This window comes from Falco punctatus (assembly GCF_963210335.1).
Source record: "Falco punctatus genome assembly, chromosome: 8".
Lineage (NCBI taxonomy): Eukaryota > Metazoa > Chordata > Aves > Falconiformes > Falconidae > Falco > Falco punctatus.
This window is the reverse complement of record NC_137588.1, coordinates 42,843,179-42,859,030: the sequence shown is the minus strand read 5'-3', so window position 1 is coordinate 42,859,030 and position 15,852 is coordinate 42,843,179. Positions and strand designations below refer to the sequence as shown.

Here is a 15,852-nt window from a genome sequence, read left to right as displayed (position 1 = left end):
CGCGGCGGCGGCGGTGGGGCGGCCCCGGGGCCCCGGCTGCGGGCGGGCTGCCTGCCGCTCCGCCCCGCTCCGCATCGCCCCGCTCCGCACCGCACCGCTCCGCTCCGCTCCACGCCGCACCGCTCCGCACCACGCCACTCCGCTCAGCAGCGCTCCGCACCGCGCCGCTCCGCCCCGGCGGCGGAGGCAGGCAGCGGCGGGCGCAGCGGCAGCGGCAGCGGGAGCGGGCCGGGGCAGCGGCGGGGGGGTGCGGCCCCGCAGCCCAGGGGGCAGCGGGAGTTGCAGCGGTGCGCGGTTCCGGCAGCGGTTCCCGCGCAGCTGGATCGCTGGGGAGGGCAGATGTTGCTAATGGCAGCTTGAGCACGGATGGGCAGAGCGCAGATGGAATGCAACACGTGCCATATGGTCCGTTTAGCCTTTCACCTCGAAGGACATCAATCACATAGATCCTGGGAAAACCGCCATGGCTCTGCGCGGCGGGATGAACGGCTCGGTGCAGCTCCGGTGCCTTGACCTGTGTAAGGACGAGACGGTGCGCGGATCGCCCTGCTGCTGTGCCAAGGAAGTGGCCAAACCCAGCCAGGCTTCAAACACCACAAACACCCCTCTGCACTGAGGGCCCTGACAGCTGTCAAAGCAGGAAGCGCTGGCGTGCCACCCGTGACGCGCTTGCTGGTGACAATAAAGGGAAAGTACGGCTGTACGGTCATCCGTAGAATAATCACATGTGAACAAGAATATAAGCGGAAATAAACATTACTGTGGTAAATAACCCGATATCATCTGATACTGCCAGTGTAACGGAGTTGCAGGAGTGGACTAAGAGCAGGAAAGAAGGGAGAGTGATGCTTCTTCGGAAGTTTTAGGAAAACATAAGGGGAGTAAGGGAGTGCTCGTGAGCCGCTCTGGTCACATCCCAGTCTGGCAGCAATCCCCCCGCCCACGCTCTGACGGCTTTTGCTTCACACCAGGGCTCCACTCCACATCAGCATCCAACATCCCAGCTTCTGTCGCAGCTGCTCGCTTGCTGAGGGGAAACCTGGCAGTTCTTGGGGAGCACGTGTACCCCCACATGCTGCTCCGTGTACCCCCATGCGCTGCTCCGGGGCTGGAGCTGTCAGCTGCACCGGGAGGGGATGGCAGTGCTGGCGCTGCAGCCACTGCGTGAAGACACTGATCTTCAGCCGATCTCTGGTGGTGTCGGGGCCAGGCACAGCCACAGCGGTCATGTGCAGCCTGCCTCTTGCTCCGTTTGGGCGTGCAGCTGGGGACATAGCACCTCGTATGCTCAAGTGAAATTGGACAAAAAAGGTGCTTTACTCATCTGTCCCTCTGGAAGGTGCTCACTGAAGTGATGCTACTCATTTTGGATCTCCCGGGGAAGATGCCAGTATGTGTTGCTGTAAACATCCGTCAGCAGCATGTGGGTTCACAAAGCATGGAACGGATCACAGGAGCTCTGGGGGGCCAGCACCCCCCTGTCCCCAGGCTGGGGAACATGGCCTTGCCCTGTAGTAGAGTGTCCTGAGATGTGGCAGCTTGTACATATTGTATCTTCTGGTGTCCAGCACCTTTTTATAAGTCTTTTGCTCTGCTGAAGAGGAAACAAAGCTTCCCTCTCCCAAAACATCGCCCTGAAATGCTTGCCCAAGTTAGACAGGGCGCACGTGCATGGCTCATGGCGCGGGTACTGGAGGCGTGTTCACACGGGGAAGGGCCGGCAGCGGCGGATGCATTGCCGGTGCGGCAGCCTCTGCGTCCATCCGGCAGGGACGTGGCCCTGTCATACAGGGGCACCCACCGAGGCTGGCTGGCCTGGAGAATAGAAGGAGCAAACCTGGGATGCTGCCGCAGGACACCCGTCTGACCGAGAAGCCAAAGCTGGGTTTGCCCATGTGCAAACAAACGGTTGCTTTTTGCACAGTGAGTTCCTGCCATGCTGTGCTGCCCAAGAGTGCCAGACACAGAACACAGTTCAGACTTTATGCACTAACAGAATGGCGCAAGTAGGTGTTTCACGGAGCTCATGATGTGTTGCAGTCGCTGTGGGTGCTAACTGCAGCGCTAGCTGCATCCAACCGCGCTGGCCGCGTCTCCGGCACTGGCTATCGCATACCTGGGCGCAGCAGCAGTGCCTGGCCAGTGCGGCTGCTGCCCTCGTGTCTGAGACACCGAGTGTTTTATCATGGTGGTTGTGATCCAGTGACGGTCTTTCTCCTAACGGGCATACAACTGCACATCAGTTCCTGCGCTTCTTAATCTTAAACAAGCACTGACTTTCCTTGGGACCCTGCTGTGTGGGCAGATGGGAGTGACATGGATTTTTGCACTTTTCTTTGAAGTGACGGTCCCCAAAGCAAGCCTGTGTGCAGGTGGTTTCCAAAATACAGCCTACAGGCTCAGTTGTGGTGTGTCCTCCTGTGGCAGCTGTTCTAACGAGCTGCAAACTGCAAAACTTCATTAGCCGTGGGCAGAGCCTTCCAGGAAGATGGATTTTTGCTTTTTGGAGCATGTTTGGGGATGGTCCTCCTATACGGGCCGTCCAGGGTCAAAACCACTTGTGACTCACCATTGCATCTGTTGACCGCTGACAGGAGGGCGTGGGCTCAGTGATGACACACCTCGGTGTGCGCACATGTGTGCACCTGCGCTTTTTCCTCGGGGAAGGAGGTGAAGCGGGCCCCGCGACGGGAGGGAGCAGCACCACCGAGCGCGGTGGGTGTGAGCCCCACGACGGCTGGCTGTTCCTCGCCGGCGCTGCTTGTACGCAAGGCGAGCACGTCTCACCTGGGCGCGAGGGGTGTTGCAGTGACCACCAAAAGGTTTTCGCGGGGGACCTTGCTGTGCAGGTTTATGTCGCAGCAGTGCCACCCTCTTCCCTTGTCTCTGGTGTTGGGGATGGGGGTGGGGTGAGGCCCTCTTCAATTTAGCAGCTGCTTCGTTTTGAAGCATTGCTTTGCTAAGGGAGCTCAGCCTGCCGCGTGCAGAGCGCCCATCCGTGCCATTCTGGGGTTACCCTTCAGGGAGGCTAATGCAGCAACAAGGGACAAGGGGCACTTCATTGTTAGTACTTTGGGGGAAGAGCAACGGTTCTTTTTTAATTAAATGTGTTCTTTGTGCTCATGTATTTAGATACCAAAATACAGCATTTCACCACATGTATAAAATTGTGTTTGCATTTATTTAATTTACAGTTCTTTTTTAAAAGCATGTAGTCTCGAATGTTTGTTCTCATTTTTTTTTCACATCATTACTCTGATACTGCTTGATTAGCTCCCTCCCCAGTCATGATTGGTAATTAAAATAGGCATTAAAATTAGTCACTTAGCAATTTTGCTGTTCAATTGGCAATTAAATTACTTAATTGCAATTAAAGTCCTAATTTTAATTGGCAAAATGATAGATGTAGATTTAAGATAATATGTATAAATACTTTAATAAGTGTCTATATAAGGATTACTTAATTACTCAACTTCAAGTTTATGCTGTTAACTTTAGAACTTTTAAGTGAGTAATGAAATTTATATTACATCTATTCTAAGGATATGGTAATTAGATGTATTACTTATCTCTATAAGGGCCTTTGCGGTAAGTTTCTTCGGTGATGTTCAAACTAGAGCCTGGCCGAGCTCCCGGGGTCAGACCGACGTGGACAGTTCCGTGGCAGCCCTGCAGCGGGAGGCCTGGCAGCTGAAGGCATGCGCAGGGCGGCCGGCCAAGCTCCTCTGGCACCCTTGGGGTGAGCACAGCAGGGACAAAGCCAAGGCAGCGCATCCAGACTCGAAACCGTCATTTCACATAGTCCTGGCGGATCAGAGGCACCTTACAGCATTGCATGATTTCTGTACTAATTTGTCTCATCTCCTCTCCTGTTGGATAAACCTCAGCAGTAATTCTGTAGGAGCAGGAGAATATAACCACCGAGTGGCAACGACCGTTCTGGATGTGAAGGAGCCAGACGGCAGCAAGCCGTTTGTCTCGGGTGTTTGAGTTTTTACAGCGTAAGCTGAAAGGTAAAAGCGTTTGCTGAGTGAGAACGATGACTGAGTTACAGCGGGGGAAACGTGTTGGGAAGGAAGGATCATGGTTTCCCACAAACCATTCCTATGTAAGCGCTTTGGAGGGTTTTGCTGCAAGGCAAGGGTTTGGGCTTGCAAAAGTTGGCATTTGAGGTGAAGGTTGCACCGCGCTGGGTGCTGCTGTCTGTCGTCCTGCTGTTCTGCACAGAATGGTATGACCGGGCCCCATGTGCAGCACCTTTCCCCGGCCTTCACTACACCTCACACGCTCTGCTCTCTTGAACTTTTCAGAAAAAGCACCCGCGAGCCAACGCACCGTGCCTCGTGTGCGACAGCGTGCCTGCCCCGCAGCCATGAGACATGATCTTTTGCCTTTTTCTTTTCCTTTTTTTCCGCGGGCTGGGTTGCAGCAGAGGGGCCCACGGCCAGTGTCAGACCCACCTTCTGGAGCCCGTCCGGGAGGAGGCCACGCGTTCCCTCCAACCTCGGAGCAGCGACCCCTCGGAAGCCCCGCGCGCCATCGCAGCTCGGCAAAATTAAAATTTCTGATAATTTTTATTAAGTGCAGCGCCCTTCATTACATTGAACCGCTTCTGCTTTGCATCCTCCCCCTGCAACTACCTCCTCCGGCCCGCGCCGGCCCGAAGTTGCGCGATTACCGGTGCAAAGCGGCTGGGTCCCCCCAGAAACAACCGCGGGGGGAGCGACCCAGCGCCCCGGGAGCTCCCGTCGGGGCGCGCGCTATTTTTGGCGCGCCGGGCGGTTGCGTCAATGGTGACGCCGGCGGGTGGCGGGGTGGGCGGGAGGCGCGCGGCGCCACGCCCCACTCTCACTTTTTCCCTTTCGCCGGGCGGGTGACGCCACCGCCCTCTATGCAAATGTAGCCCCGCCCCGCCGCGCTTTAAGGTGCCGTCGGGGAGGGGAAAAGGGGGGGGCGGTGCCCACCTGAGGGCGTGTCCCTCGGTGTGATGTCACCGTCGGAAATTTACCAAAGGGAGCGCGCGGCCAAAGGGGCGGGGGAAGGCCGGCCCCTCCGGCGTTCTGATTGGTCGGAGGGGGTGGTGACGCGCGGTGACGCGCGGGGGCTCGAGGTGCACGTTGGCTGTGGCACAGGGAGCCCACATAAACAAAGGCACATTGCGGGGAAGGGACAGTCCGGCCGCTGCGCTGCCGCCGCGCTCCCAGCCGCAGCCCCGACGTGTTCCCGCCGCGCCGCGCCCTGCCCGCCGCCCGCCGCCGCCCGGCACTTGGATGCATGCACAGGTCTCCGCTCCCCGGTGAGTGCCCCCTCCCCACGCGGGGCTCCCACGCGCGGGGGGGTGCGTGGATGGAGGCGTGTGTGTGTGTGTGTGTCACCCGCCGAGCACGCGTGGGGAGCGGGGTGCGGCGCCGCGCGGCTCCGCGGCTCCGGTTCGGGGAAGGCTCCGTGGGTAGGGGGGGCTTGTCACGCTGCCCGGGGTGGGTGGCCCGTGGATGTCGTGTCACCCGTGGTGCTGTCAGGCGGAATCGGCGGGCTGCACGGCTGCGGCTGCTTGCCCGGGAGGGCTGTCACCGGGCGGCGGCTCACGGTCCCGCGGGGCGCCGAGACCCCCGGGAGGGGGGAAGCCCCGCGCCTCGCCCGGCTCCCCCGCGGACGCGTCTCTCGCCTTAGAGGAGGAGACGGAGGAACGCACGGGCTAAACAGCAGAGCGGGGGGCGAGCCCGCCGGCTGTCCGAGATGCGAGCGATCGGAGCCCGCCCGCTGAAAGTTTTCCTCCCGCTTAAAAAACCCCGCAAAAATAATAAATAAAGCGAACAAGCCCGGCCGGCCCGGCGGGGGCTGCGGGGGTGCCCAACTCCCCCGGGAGCGGGGCCGCAGGGGGGGCCCGGGCCGCGCGTCGGGCAGGGTCTGTCGGGGGTGCCCCTCGCCCCCCGCTGCCGCCGGCCCCGAGACAGCTTGAAGAGCCGCTGCGTGTGTGTTTGTTGCAGCCAGCGCGCTGGGCAGGCTGGAGCCCTCCTCCGTGCTCTGAAACCGCGGAAACTTCGCTCTCCGCTGACCTCCGACGCTGTCCGCCTTCAGTTCCTCCGAAAACGCCTCTAACCCGGCTGAAGGTTTGTGCGCTCCGCTCCGCAGCCCCCCGCGGCCCCGGGGCGGGGAGGGCCCCCCCGCCTGCCTCCCTCCTGCCGGCGCCGGCCGGGGCAGCGCGGTGCCCGGCGGAGCGGGGCGGGGCGGGGGGGGCAGCGCGGTTGTGCGGGCCGAGTCTATATGACCGTGTTTCGTTTCCAGCCATGCCCTGTGTTCAGGCTCAGTATGGGTCCTCGCCTCAAGGAGCCAGCCCGGCCTCCCAGAGCTACAGTTACCACTCTTCGGGAGAATACAGCTCCGATTTCTTAACTCCAGAGTTTGTCAAGTTTAGCATGGACCTCACCAACACTGAAATCACTGCCACCACTTCTCTCCCCAGCTTCAGTACCTTTATGGACAACTACAACACAAGCTACGACGTGAAGCCACCTTGCTTGTACCAAATGCCCCTGTCCGGACAGCAGTCCTCCATTAAGGTGGAAGACATTCAGATGCACGGCTACCAGCAGCACAGCCACCTCCCCCCCCAGTCCGAGGAGATGATGTCCCACTCAGGCTCCGTGTACTACAAGCCCTCATCACCCCCGACCCCCTCCACGCCCGGCTTCCAGGTGCAGCACGGCCCCATGTGGGATGACCCCAGCTCCCTGCACAACTTCCACCCCAACTATGTGGCCACCACGCACATGATCGAGCAGCGCAAAACGCCCGTCTCCCGCCTCTCCCTCTTCTCCTTCAAGCAGTCGCCCCCTGGCACCCCCGTCTCCAGCTGCCAGATGCGCTTCGATGGGCCCCTCCACGTCCCCATGAACCCCGAGCCGGCCGGGGCCCACCACGCTGTGGACGGGCAGGCCTTTGCCGTCCCCAACCCCATCCGCAAGCAGCCCTCCATGGCCTTCCCCGGCCTGCAGCTGGGCCACGCTCCCCAGCTGCTGGACAGCCAGGTGCCCTCGCCGCCCTCGCGGGGGTCCCCCTCCAACGAGGGGCTCTGCGCCGTCTGTGGGGACAACGCTGCCTGCCAGCACTACGGCGTCCGCACCTGCGAGGGCTGCAAGGGCTTCTTCAAGGTGAGCGGGCGGCGGGCAGGGCGACGGGCAGCGGGGGGGGGGGACCCGCCGGGGCAAAGAGCCGCTTTCCCCTTCAGATGGAAATTGGTTAGGACAGAGAACTGTGTCTGAGCTAACCATGTGGAACAGAATTCCCTGTGGTAAAATTAAGTGATCTCTTTATTTCACCATCCTGATTGAATAATCTTATCATTTTAAATAGAGAAGGTCTCCAAGGAATGTAAATAATATGAATGCCCACGGATTTGTATTTACTGAGCATCCCTTTCCCTCCTCTTGGCATATAAAACACAGCTAGGAGCTGCGAGGTTAGCTCAAATGTTAACGCTATCAATTTTCTCCTGTTAAATGCCCTGGGAAAAAAAAAAAAGAAAAAAGGAAAAGAAAAAAGGGAAAAGAAAAAAAAAAGACGTGAAAATAAAAACAGTAAGGGGAAAATAAGGGGAGAAAGAAAAAAGGGGAACAAAAAAATGGGAAAATGGAGAAAAGGGGAAAAAGCAATTGTGAAGGGGGAAAGAAAAAAGGGGATAATGATAAAAGGAAGGGGAAAGAGAAAAAAAAAGGGGAGACAAGAAAGGGAGAAAGGGGGATGAGAAAGGGGGAGAGGGGGAAAAGAAAGGGAGAAAGGGGGAAATGGAACATGGAAAGAAAAAGGAAGGCGGGGGGAAGGGGGGAAAGGAAATAAAGAGGCGGCCGGGGAGAGGGCGGTGGGGAGCGGGGCCCGCAGCAGCGGCCGCTGACGCCGCTCGCCCCGTCCCGTCCCGTCCGGCAGCGCACGGTGCAGAAGAACGCCAAGTACGTCTGCCTGGCCAACAAGAACTGCCCGGTGGACAAGCGCCGCCGCAACCGCTGCCAGTACTGCCGCTTCCAGAAGTGCCTGGCCGTCGGCATGGTCAAGGAGGGTGAGTCCGCGGGGCCGCCGCCCCCCGTCGGGCCGTGCCGGGCCGTGCCGTGCCGGCCGGGGCGGCTGAGCACCGTCTCTCTTGCAGTGGTGCGCACAGACAGCCTAAAAGGCCGGAGGGGTCGTTTGCCATCCAAACCGAAGAGCCCCCAGGAGCCCTCTCCCCCCTCTCCCCCGGTGAGTCTGATCAGTGCGCTGGTGAGAGCCCATGTCGACTCCAACCCGGCTATGACCAGCCTGGACTATTCCCGGGTAAGCGGGACCGAGCTCGCGGGGGGACCTAGCTGCGCCCACCCGCCCGGGGAGGGGGGGCAGCCGGCCCCGCTCCGGCGGCTCCGGCGGCCGGCGGGGAGAGGCGAGCCGGGGGCCCCGCCGCCAGGCCCGGCCCGGTGCTGCCCGGCGCTGCCCGGCCGCCCCCCCGGGGGTCCTGCTCCGCCGCCGCGCCGCCCGCCCCGGGATCGGGCTCGCGGAAACCGCCCTCTGCGCACGGAGAGCGGCGACCTCGTAGCGCCGTTCCTAATTGAATTAATTGCCCCGGAACATCTCATTTCCTCACTGGTCAGGGAGAGGTTTAATTGTTATAAAAACTCGGCTCCCCGACTAGAAGCGGGGTTAGCAATTTCACGGGTTATATACTTTAGAGAACCTCATTAAGTGCTTTATAAAATGAATTTCCAGTTCCAGGCTAACCCCGACTACCAGATGAGTGGAGATGACACCCAGCACATCCAGCAGTTCTATGATCTCTTGACCGGCTCCATGGAGATCATCCGAGGATGGGCAGAGAAAATTCCCGGCTTCACTGATCTCCCTAAAACAGACCAGGACCTGCTCTTCGAATCCGCCTTCCTGGAGCTGTTCGTGCTGCGCCTGGCATACAGGTACGTGGCCGGCTGAGGGGGGAACTTCTGGGCAGTTATGAAATCAGATCCTTTCAAGGTCCACTGATCTGCGTTTTATTAACTCCTCGGTAATTAGGTGCCTCTTAAATCCTTCATTTATTGCTCTTCAAGTAATTAGTTGTTTAGCTCCCCCCACCCCCCATCTTCTCTCTCTTTTTTTAAAAAAAAAACTTTTTCCCTTTCTCTTTCTTTTTTTTTCTCTCTCTTTTTGCTTGTCTTTCTTCCTCTCTGTATCTTTATTTCTTCCCGTGTTTATTTCTTCCTCTCTTTCTCCTTATCTTTTTTCTCTTTTTTTACTTTTCATCTTTTGCTCTTCTTCACCTTTGCTTTTCTTTCTTTTCCTCTTTCTATCTAATCTACCTTCATCCTTACTCATTCATTCATCTGTATGTGTTGGGGTTGTCACATTCCTTCCAGGTCAAATCCAGTGGAGGGCAAGCTTATCTTCTGCAATGGGGTGGTCCTGCACCGGTTGCAGTGTGTCCGTGGCTTTGGGGAGTGGATCGATTCCATTGTTGAATTTTCCTCCAACTTGCAAAACATGAACATCGATATCTCTGCCTTCTCTTGCATCGCTGCCCTAGCTATGGTCACAGGTCGGTGTCCCCCCTCCTTCCCGCTCGAGCCCCAGCCGGGCAGCTCCTTTTCCCTTCCTCTCCCTGTCAGACATGTAACCTCCTGCGTCCTTTTGTTTTGCAGAGAGACATGGGCTTAAGGAACCCAAGAGGGTGGAAGAACTTCAAAACAAGATTGTAAATTGTCTCAAAGACCATGTGACTTTTAATAACGGGGGCCTGAATCGCCCCAACTATTTGTCCAAACTCTTGGGGAAGCTCCCTGAACTTCGCACGCTTTGCACGCAGGGGCTGCAACGCATTTTCTACCTGAAACTGGAAGATTTGGTGCCACCGCCAGCAATAATCGACAAACTTTTTCTGGACACTTTACCTTTTTAAGACTCTTCCCGAGCACTTCCACTGAACTGAAGAGAATCTTCACCTGTCTGAAGGGGAATTCATCTGGGCCCAATGCAGCACCTCTGGGTGCCAGCTCCCCATCCAAACCAGTGTTGCTAACCTCCTGCAGGCAGAACGCGAATGGGCATTTTGGCTCTGGGGCATCATGGATGCAGATCATGGACAACACAAATACCATGGTATAAACTTTTTATTATCAGCTTATAAATGAATTTATTATTAAGGACTTCTGATTAAAGAGATGAACATATCTGGCAACGCCGGGTGCGCAGCTAAGACTCATACGGTGACAAAGCGTTAAGGTGACCCACAAGTCTCACCCTCCTAAAGACTAAAGTTTTCTGCTGTAAAAGAAAGCTGTAATATATACGAAACCTAAATGTTGCGTGGGTGGCATGTCATTAAAGGCGGCAAAGGCTTGTAAATTTATCAGATGCAGTTTGGCTTTTTAAAAATTATTCTGTGCCTATTTATGAAGAAATATGGAAAACAATTAAAAAAATAATTACAAATTAAAGCTAAACGTGTTTGCAAAAAAAAAAAAAAAAAAAAAAAGAAAGAAAAAAATAAAGAAGGGAGAATAAAGAGAAAGAAAAATAAATTTCTCCATACCAGGAAAGCATGACGATTCTAGGGTGACAATGTTATAGGCACTTGCTATTTCAGTAATGTCTATATTCTATAAATAGTATTTCAGACACTATGTAGTCTGTTAGCTTTTATAAAGACTGGTAGTTATCTAAGCTTCAAACATTTTCTCAATTGTAAAATAGGTGGGCACAAGTATTACAAAACCCGAAATCCTCCCCAAAGGGACACATAGTGTTTGTAAACACCGTCCGACATTCCTTGTTTGTAAGTGTTGTATGTACTGTTGATGTTGATTAAAAAAGAAGTTTATATCTTGATTATTTTGTTGTCTAAAGCTAAACAAATCTTGCATGCAGCAGCTTTTGACTGTTTCCAGAGTGCTTATAATATACATAACTCCCTGGAAATTACTGAGCACTTTGAATTTTTGGTTTGTTTTGTTCTGTTTTTTTTATGTCTGAAATTGTCGGTTAATATATTATTTTATGTTCGAGTAATATTTTTAATATTGCCATATCCTGTAGTATTTTTCTTTGTGTATTTCCAGTATGGCACATGACACGAGTCACTGCCTTTTTGGTTGGGGTTTTGTTTTGGTTTTTTTTCTATGGTGTATGACAGTTAGAAACGCTGTTGGTTTTTTGGTTGGTATTTTTTTTTCCCCCTCCTGATAACTCTTTCTTTGAGAAAGACAATTTTAATGTTTACAACAATAAAACATGTAAACGAATAGAATCTCGTCTTCTTTCTGTCCAAGCGAGAAGCGCCCACCGCCAGCATCCATTGCACATAAGGACAATAGCCTCTACAAGGTAGGACTAACCCACCGAGGAGAATGGATGGGGCGCTTTGCGTTCACAAGGCGGGCGGCAGGACGCGCCGGCTCGGCGGGGGGACGAGGAGGAAACCCTGAGGCTCCCAGGTCGGTCCTTTCCCAGATTTTTCCCCGTCTCTGCAGCATCCCCAGCCCGCTCCCGCGCCGGCCCTTGCTTCGGCAAATACCTCGAATTGGGGGAACGGAGCGGGGGTGTCTCGTCGCTGCCCCGCAGCTGGGATGGGCCGGGGGGTGGCTGCCCTGGTGGGCACGGCGGGGGGGCTGGGGGGGCCGAAGGCTGGGGCGCTCCCCGGCGGGGCGGGCGCGTCGCTCGGAACGCGGCTGTGCCGGGACCCGCCGCCCGCAGCACCGACCGCGGGAGGTCCCGGCGGTGCGGGGGGCAGCCCCACAGCCTCCCCCCACCGCCCCCCTCCAGCCCCGGCGAGGGGCTCGGCGCGGACGAGGAGGGGGTGTCTCGGCCCCGCAGCCCGCGCGTCCGGCGTGGGAGGGGGGAGGAAGGCAGCGCGGTGGGACGGCTGGGACGGGGAACTTCGGCCAGCCACAAAAGAGAAAAGCCGGGGGGGGGGCACCCCTGAAATCAGCCTTCAGCCCGCTCTGCCCCGCGTCCCGCCGCGCCGACACAGGACGGCTCACGGCGGGGGGGAGGGGGGCGGCGGGGCCGATGCTGGGGCGAGGGACCGCGCAGCCCCCCGTGGCTGCCCCTCACTCGCGGCCGGGGAGCCGGGTGGCCCCGCGCCCAGCCGCCCCCTCGGCGGGGTGACGCGCCCCCGGCCCGGGCTGCCGGCCCGGCGTGGGGCAGGGGGTGCGGGCCCGCCCCGGCTGTGCGGTGCTGCGGCCGGGGGGGAACGGACCCCTCGGCTGGTCGCGGGTAGGGATTTTGTGGCTCGGGATTCCTATAAAAAAATTTAAAAAGAAAAGTTGTAAGAAGAAATAAAAAGCGGCGTACGTACTGCGGGGGTGCGGGGGCAGCGCGTTAGGCACAGCGGAGGGGCTCGCGGCCCGGAGCCGGGTGCCGCCGCGGGCGGGGGCTGAGGGCACCGCGGCTGTAACCCTGGGCAGAGCCTCCCCCCGCTCCCGGCCGCTCCCCTCCGCGCCGTTCGGGGTCACCCTCCCGAGGTGCCCACGCCTCACCCCGGGGAGCAGCAGCTGTCCCTCCGACGCAGCCGTCTTACACCTGCCTGGGCTTTCCCGCCGGCCGCCACGCGGTCCCGTCTTCCCGCAGGTTTCCAGGCCCTTCCCCCCGCTCCGCATCCCCCCGGGTGGGCTCCGGCCACGGCTGCGGCCCGGGCGGCGGGGCCGAGGCCGGAGGAGCGCTGCCTGCCCGGCCGCCCGGGCGGCTCGGTCGGGGCTCCCCGCAGGTAACGCTCGCCGGGCGCCCCGGGGCTCCGCGGCCCTCGGCGGGCGGCCGGACGGGCGGCAGGGGAAGGGCTGCTTGTGCCAGAGGCCTCGGTGCCCCCCGGGCGCTGCCGCGCTCCCCGCTTCGCAGACCCCCAGGAAGGACGGGCGGACGGAAAGCCGGACCGAGGGGCTGCACAGAGGCGTTCGGAAAAATGTTGGGAGGGGAAGCTCGACACGGAGTGCGGAGCTGAAGGGATAATTTTGAAACGGTAGTTATCAATGGGAGGATTTATTAAAAGATTTTACTTCTGTAGGCTCACAGTATTTCAGATCGGTAACTGGCTTAATTATTTTAGCTCCATGCTAAATTGTGAAATTTGTTACTGCTCTTTCTGCTTGGCTTGTGGGAGAAGGCAGGCAAAAACCATTCTGTTTTGTTCCGTCAGGTTTCCCTTTTTTTTTTTTTTTTGTAGTTCATTGTCAGGCCGCTGGGCTGATATAACCAAACTTTTTTGCTCATGTCATTGCACTGTCTTCTACACAGTTACTCCTTCTATGCACCGATGCATAAGGACGGAATCCATTTGCTTTATTTATCTAAAAGTCACATTTCTGTTTCCAGTCGCAGTTACATTGTGGATGGTCTCATTGCTCCTCTGCAGAGCCGGACACCTTTTCCCTCCTGGTGTGGAAGGGTGAGAAGATTGCACTAAGGCACATTTTTCCAAAATACGCTAGGGTTTACAAACTCGACAAACAAACTGGGGGTGAATTCAGGTTGGGTGTTTGCTTATACAGTACATCGTATTCAACTTGTGACATTTAATTTAAGCTTCATTTATCTGAGGGCTGGGATCATGTAATGTATGCCTTGCATATGTTACGCTTCGAGTTCCATAAAGCTGTGCTTGCCTGCAGTAATTCTGATATAATTCACAATCGGTGACTTAGGGACAAGAAAGTGTCGCGATGTATTCTGAAACCGCCTTTCCTGAATGTAGCACCGGGAAGATGAATTACTGCAGGCACGAGACCCGTGTAGGAGCTTTATTAGTTTTGGAATGCAATCAGCAACACTTGCTTTCTTAGTCCTTTACCTAATTATCCTCATTGCATATGTCACATACACAGAGAGCAGCCAGGAGGAATCTATGTCTAGGGTAGTCGAAGCTAGAAAATTTGTGTTTTATGTGATTTTACCCTTCTGACTTTTCTTTAGCAGTAGAAATCCCTGTACGGGCTGCATACGTAAAAGCACTTCGGATGCACCTGTAGCTGATTTTTTTTATGTATAAGTAAACCCACTGCTGCATAATCTGCACTTGCTGAAACGTTAGCCCTAAGTAACCTTTACAGCTGGTCGTGGTGCAGAGGGAGATGTTGGTATTCATGAATGTTTTGACATATTTGACATTTTCTATATGGTGCACTCTTTCTCTGGTTTTCTGATTTCCTCCTGTCTTTGCTCCCCTATTTTAGTAGTAAATAGTAGCCTTCACCAGGCTGTTGTGGTCTGGATTGGTTTGGAGGCAGAAGGGTGGATCTGCAAAGAAACTTAAGCTTTCTGGTTTGTGGTTTGTTTTAGTTTGGTTTGTTTTGTTTTTTTCTTTCTTTTTTTTACGTTATTTTATTTCAAAGTATGCATTTAGGTAAATAAAGGGATTACTGCATTTTAACGTGGCGCGACCATGATCAGAAGAGCTCATTTTGACAAAATAGGTGATTTGCGTTCTCTTTCAAAAGAAGCACGTCTGGCATACAGATTTGTAAAAATCTGAAGGCAAGGGAATTCTGCATAACTAGAACTTAATGTAGATGCAGTATAAATGTATTAGGTTTATTACAGTACTAGCGAGGCAGCCCTACTTAATTCAGCAAGGTGATTTGTGATCGCTTGAGTTTCCAATGCAATGCTTTCCGCAAGGTGGAGAACGTGCCAGGCTATGGAATGACTGATGAGAAAACTAATTTTGGATAAATGTAAACAATACATCGAGTTGAACAGGCCTTACGTCTGTTCGATAATTTCTAGCTTTTTATCCACATCTATATACAGTGTTCTGTACGCAACCAAATCTCATTAGTAAATTTGGGACCTTCACTAAGACAAGAGAACTTCTGTGATGCTGCTAGGGTGTTTTGGTCACTTAAACGTCTTTCTCCTCAGCTCCCTCTGTGACGGTTGAGTGGCTTTGGGAATGTAGGAAGAGTTTAATACAGACTAATGCTTCTGTTTAGGAGAAATGATACTCAAACAACTTTTCTATGTAGACAGCTTTTTCATGTAACCTCCCTATGTTGGACCAGAGCCTGGTTCCTCCAGCTCGCTGCAGTGGTGGTGATTACAGCTGTTTTTTTGGCAGGCAGTGGGGGTTGCTGGGGTAGTGCTCTAAACTGCAGCACTTTGGGTTTGGTGATTGAAGTAATGGCTTTAATAGGACAAATCTGCTGTACAGCACTGGTGAAAGTAGCTTTTAATTCTTGTTGCATACCCTGTTAAAGGCAGAGGGGCTTGCACATGTTAAGAAACACTGAATAACATTACTTAAATATTTTTTCTTGACTAACTTGGTTCTCTACAGACACATCAATCCAAAATTTTAATCATTCTACGATTTTAATGTTCCATGCAAATTACATGGTATACTACAAGAACCCACTCAGAACTGCAGACAATAAAACATAGCTGTAATCCGGTTGTAAAATAAACGGCAAAAAGTCTTTTCTGCCTGTTCCTGTTCTCCAACAAAACTTATAAAGATGTTCGGGATTTGTAATCCTTAAATGCTGTGAAAGTGCCTGCGTTTAGTTACTGGAACAGCTGCTCAACTGGCGCTTTGGTAATTGCGTGTGTTTGATCCCAGGGTGAGATGTCACTGATGCACACTGCGGTGTATAGCAAGGAAAACGCCAGGCCTGCGCTGGTGGCACATCTCTCTTAAACAGTTAAGGTATGTACCTTCAGACAAGAAACCCTCCAGCTTATTCATAAAGAAATAAAGTGAAGCGACAAGCTCTGGAGCAAAACTGGAAAGGCCAACAACGAGGGGCTCTGCTGCGGGAGGAGGGAGTGGGTGCTTCAGCCCCTCTGGAAATGTTCTGATTCCGGGGAGAGAATGTCACCATGAGCAAGGGATGGGCTCAGCTCACAGCGTGG

The 15,852-nt window shown here is 54.9% G+C and overlaps 1 protein-coding gene across 3 annotated transcripts in view; it reads left to right on the top strand.

Moving 5' to 3' along the window:
• The window catches only part of NR4A2 (nuclear receptor subfamily 4 group A member 2), a 40,073-nt gene continuing 24,221 nt past the window's right edge, over positions 1-15,852 (top strand). Inside the window, exons 1-7 of one of the 3 annotated variants that reach the window (XM_080399285.1) lie at positions 1-5,296; positions 5,988-7,151; positions 7,924-8,053; positions 8,141-8,304; positions 8,731-8,933; positions 9,372-9,550; positions 9,654-15,852. The exon at positions 9,654-15,852 is cut by the window's right edge and continues 24,221 nt beyond it. In XM_080399285.1, coding sequence (XP_080255411.1) covers positions 4,988-5,296; positions 5,988-7,151; positions 7,924-8,053; positions 8,141-8,304; positions 8,731-8,933; positions 9,372-9,550; positions 9,654-9,910 — 2,406 coding nt within the window. In that variant the 5' untranslated portion in view covers positions 1-4,987 and the 3' untranslated portion in view covers positions 9,911-15,852. Of the gene's footprint in view, positions 5,297-5,987; positions 7,152-7,923; positions 8,305-8,730; positions 8,934-9,371; positions 9,551-9,653 lie in introns of all 3 variants that reach the window. The other 2 variants (XM_080399284.1, XM_080399283.1) reach the window with 2 other exon arrangements.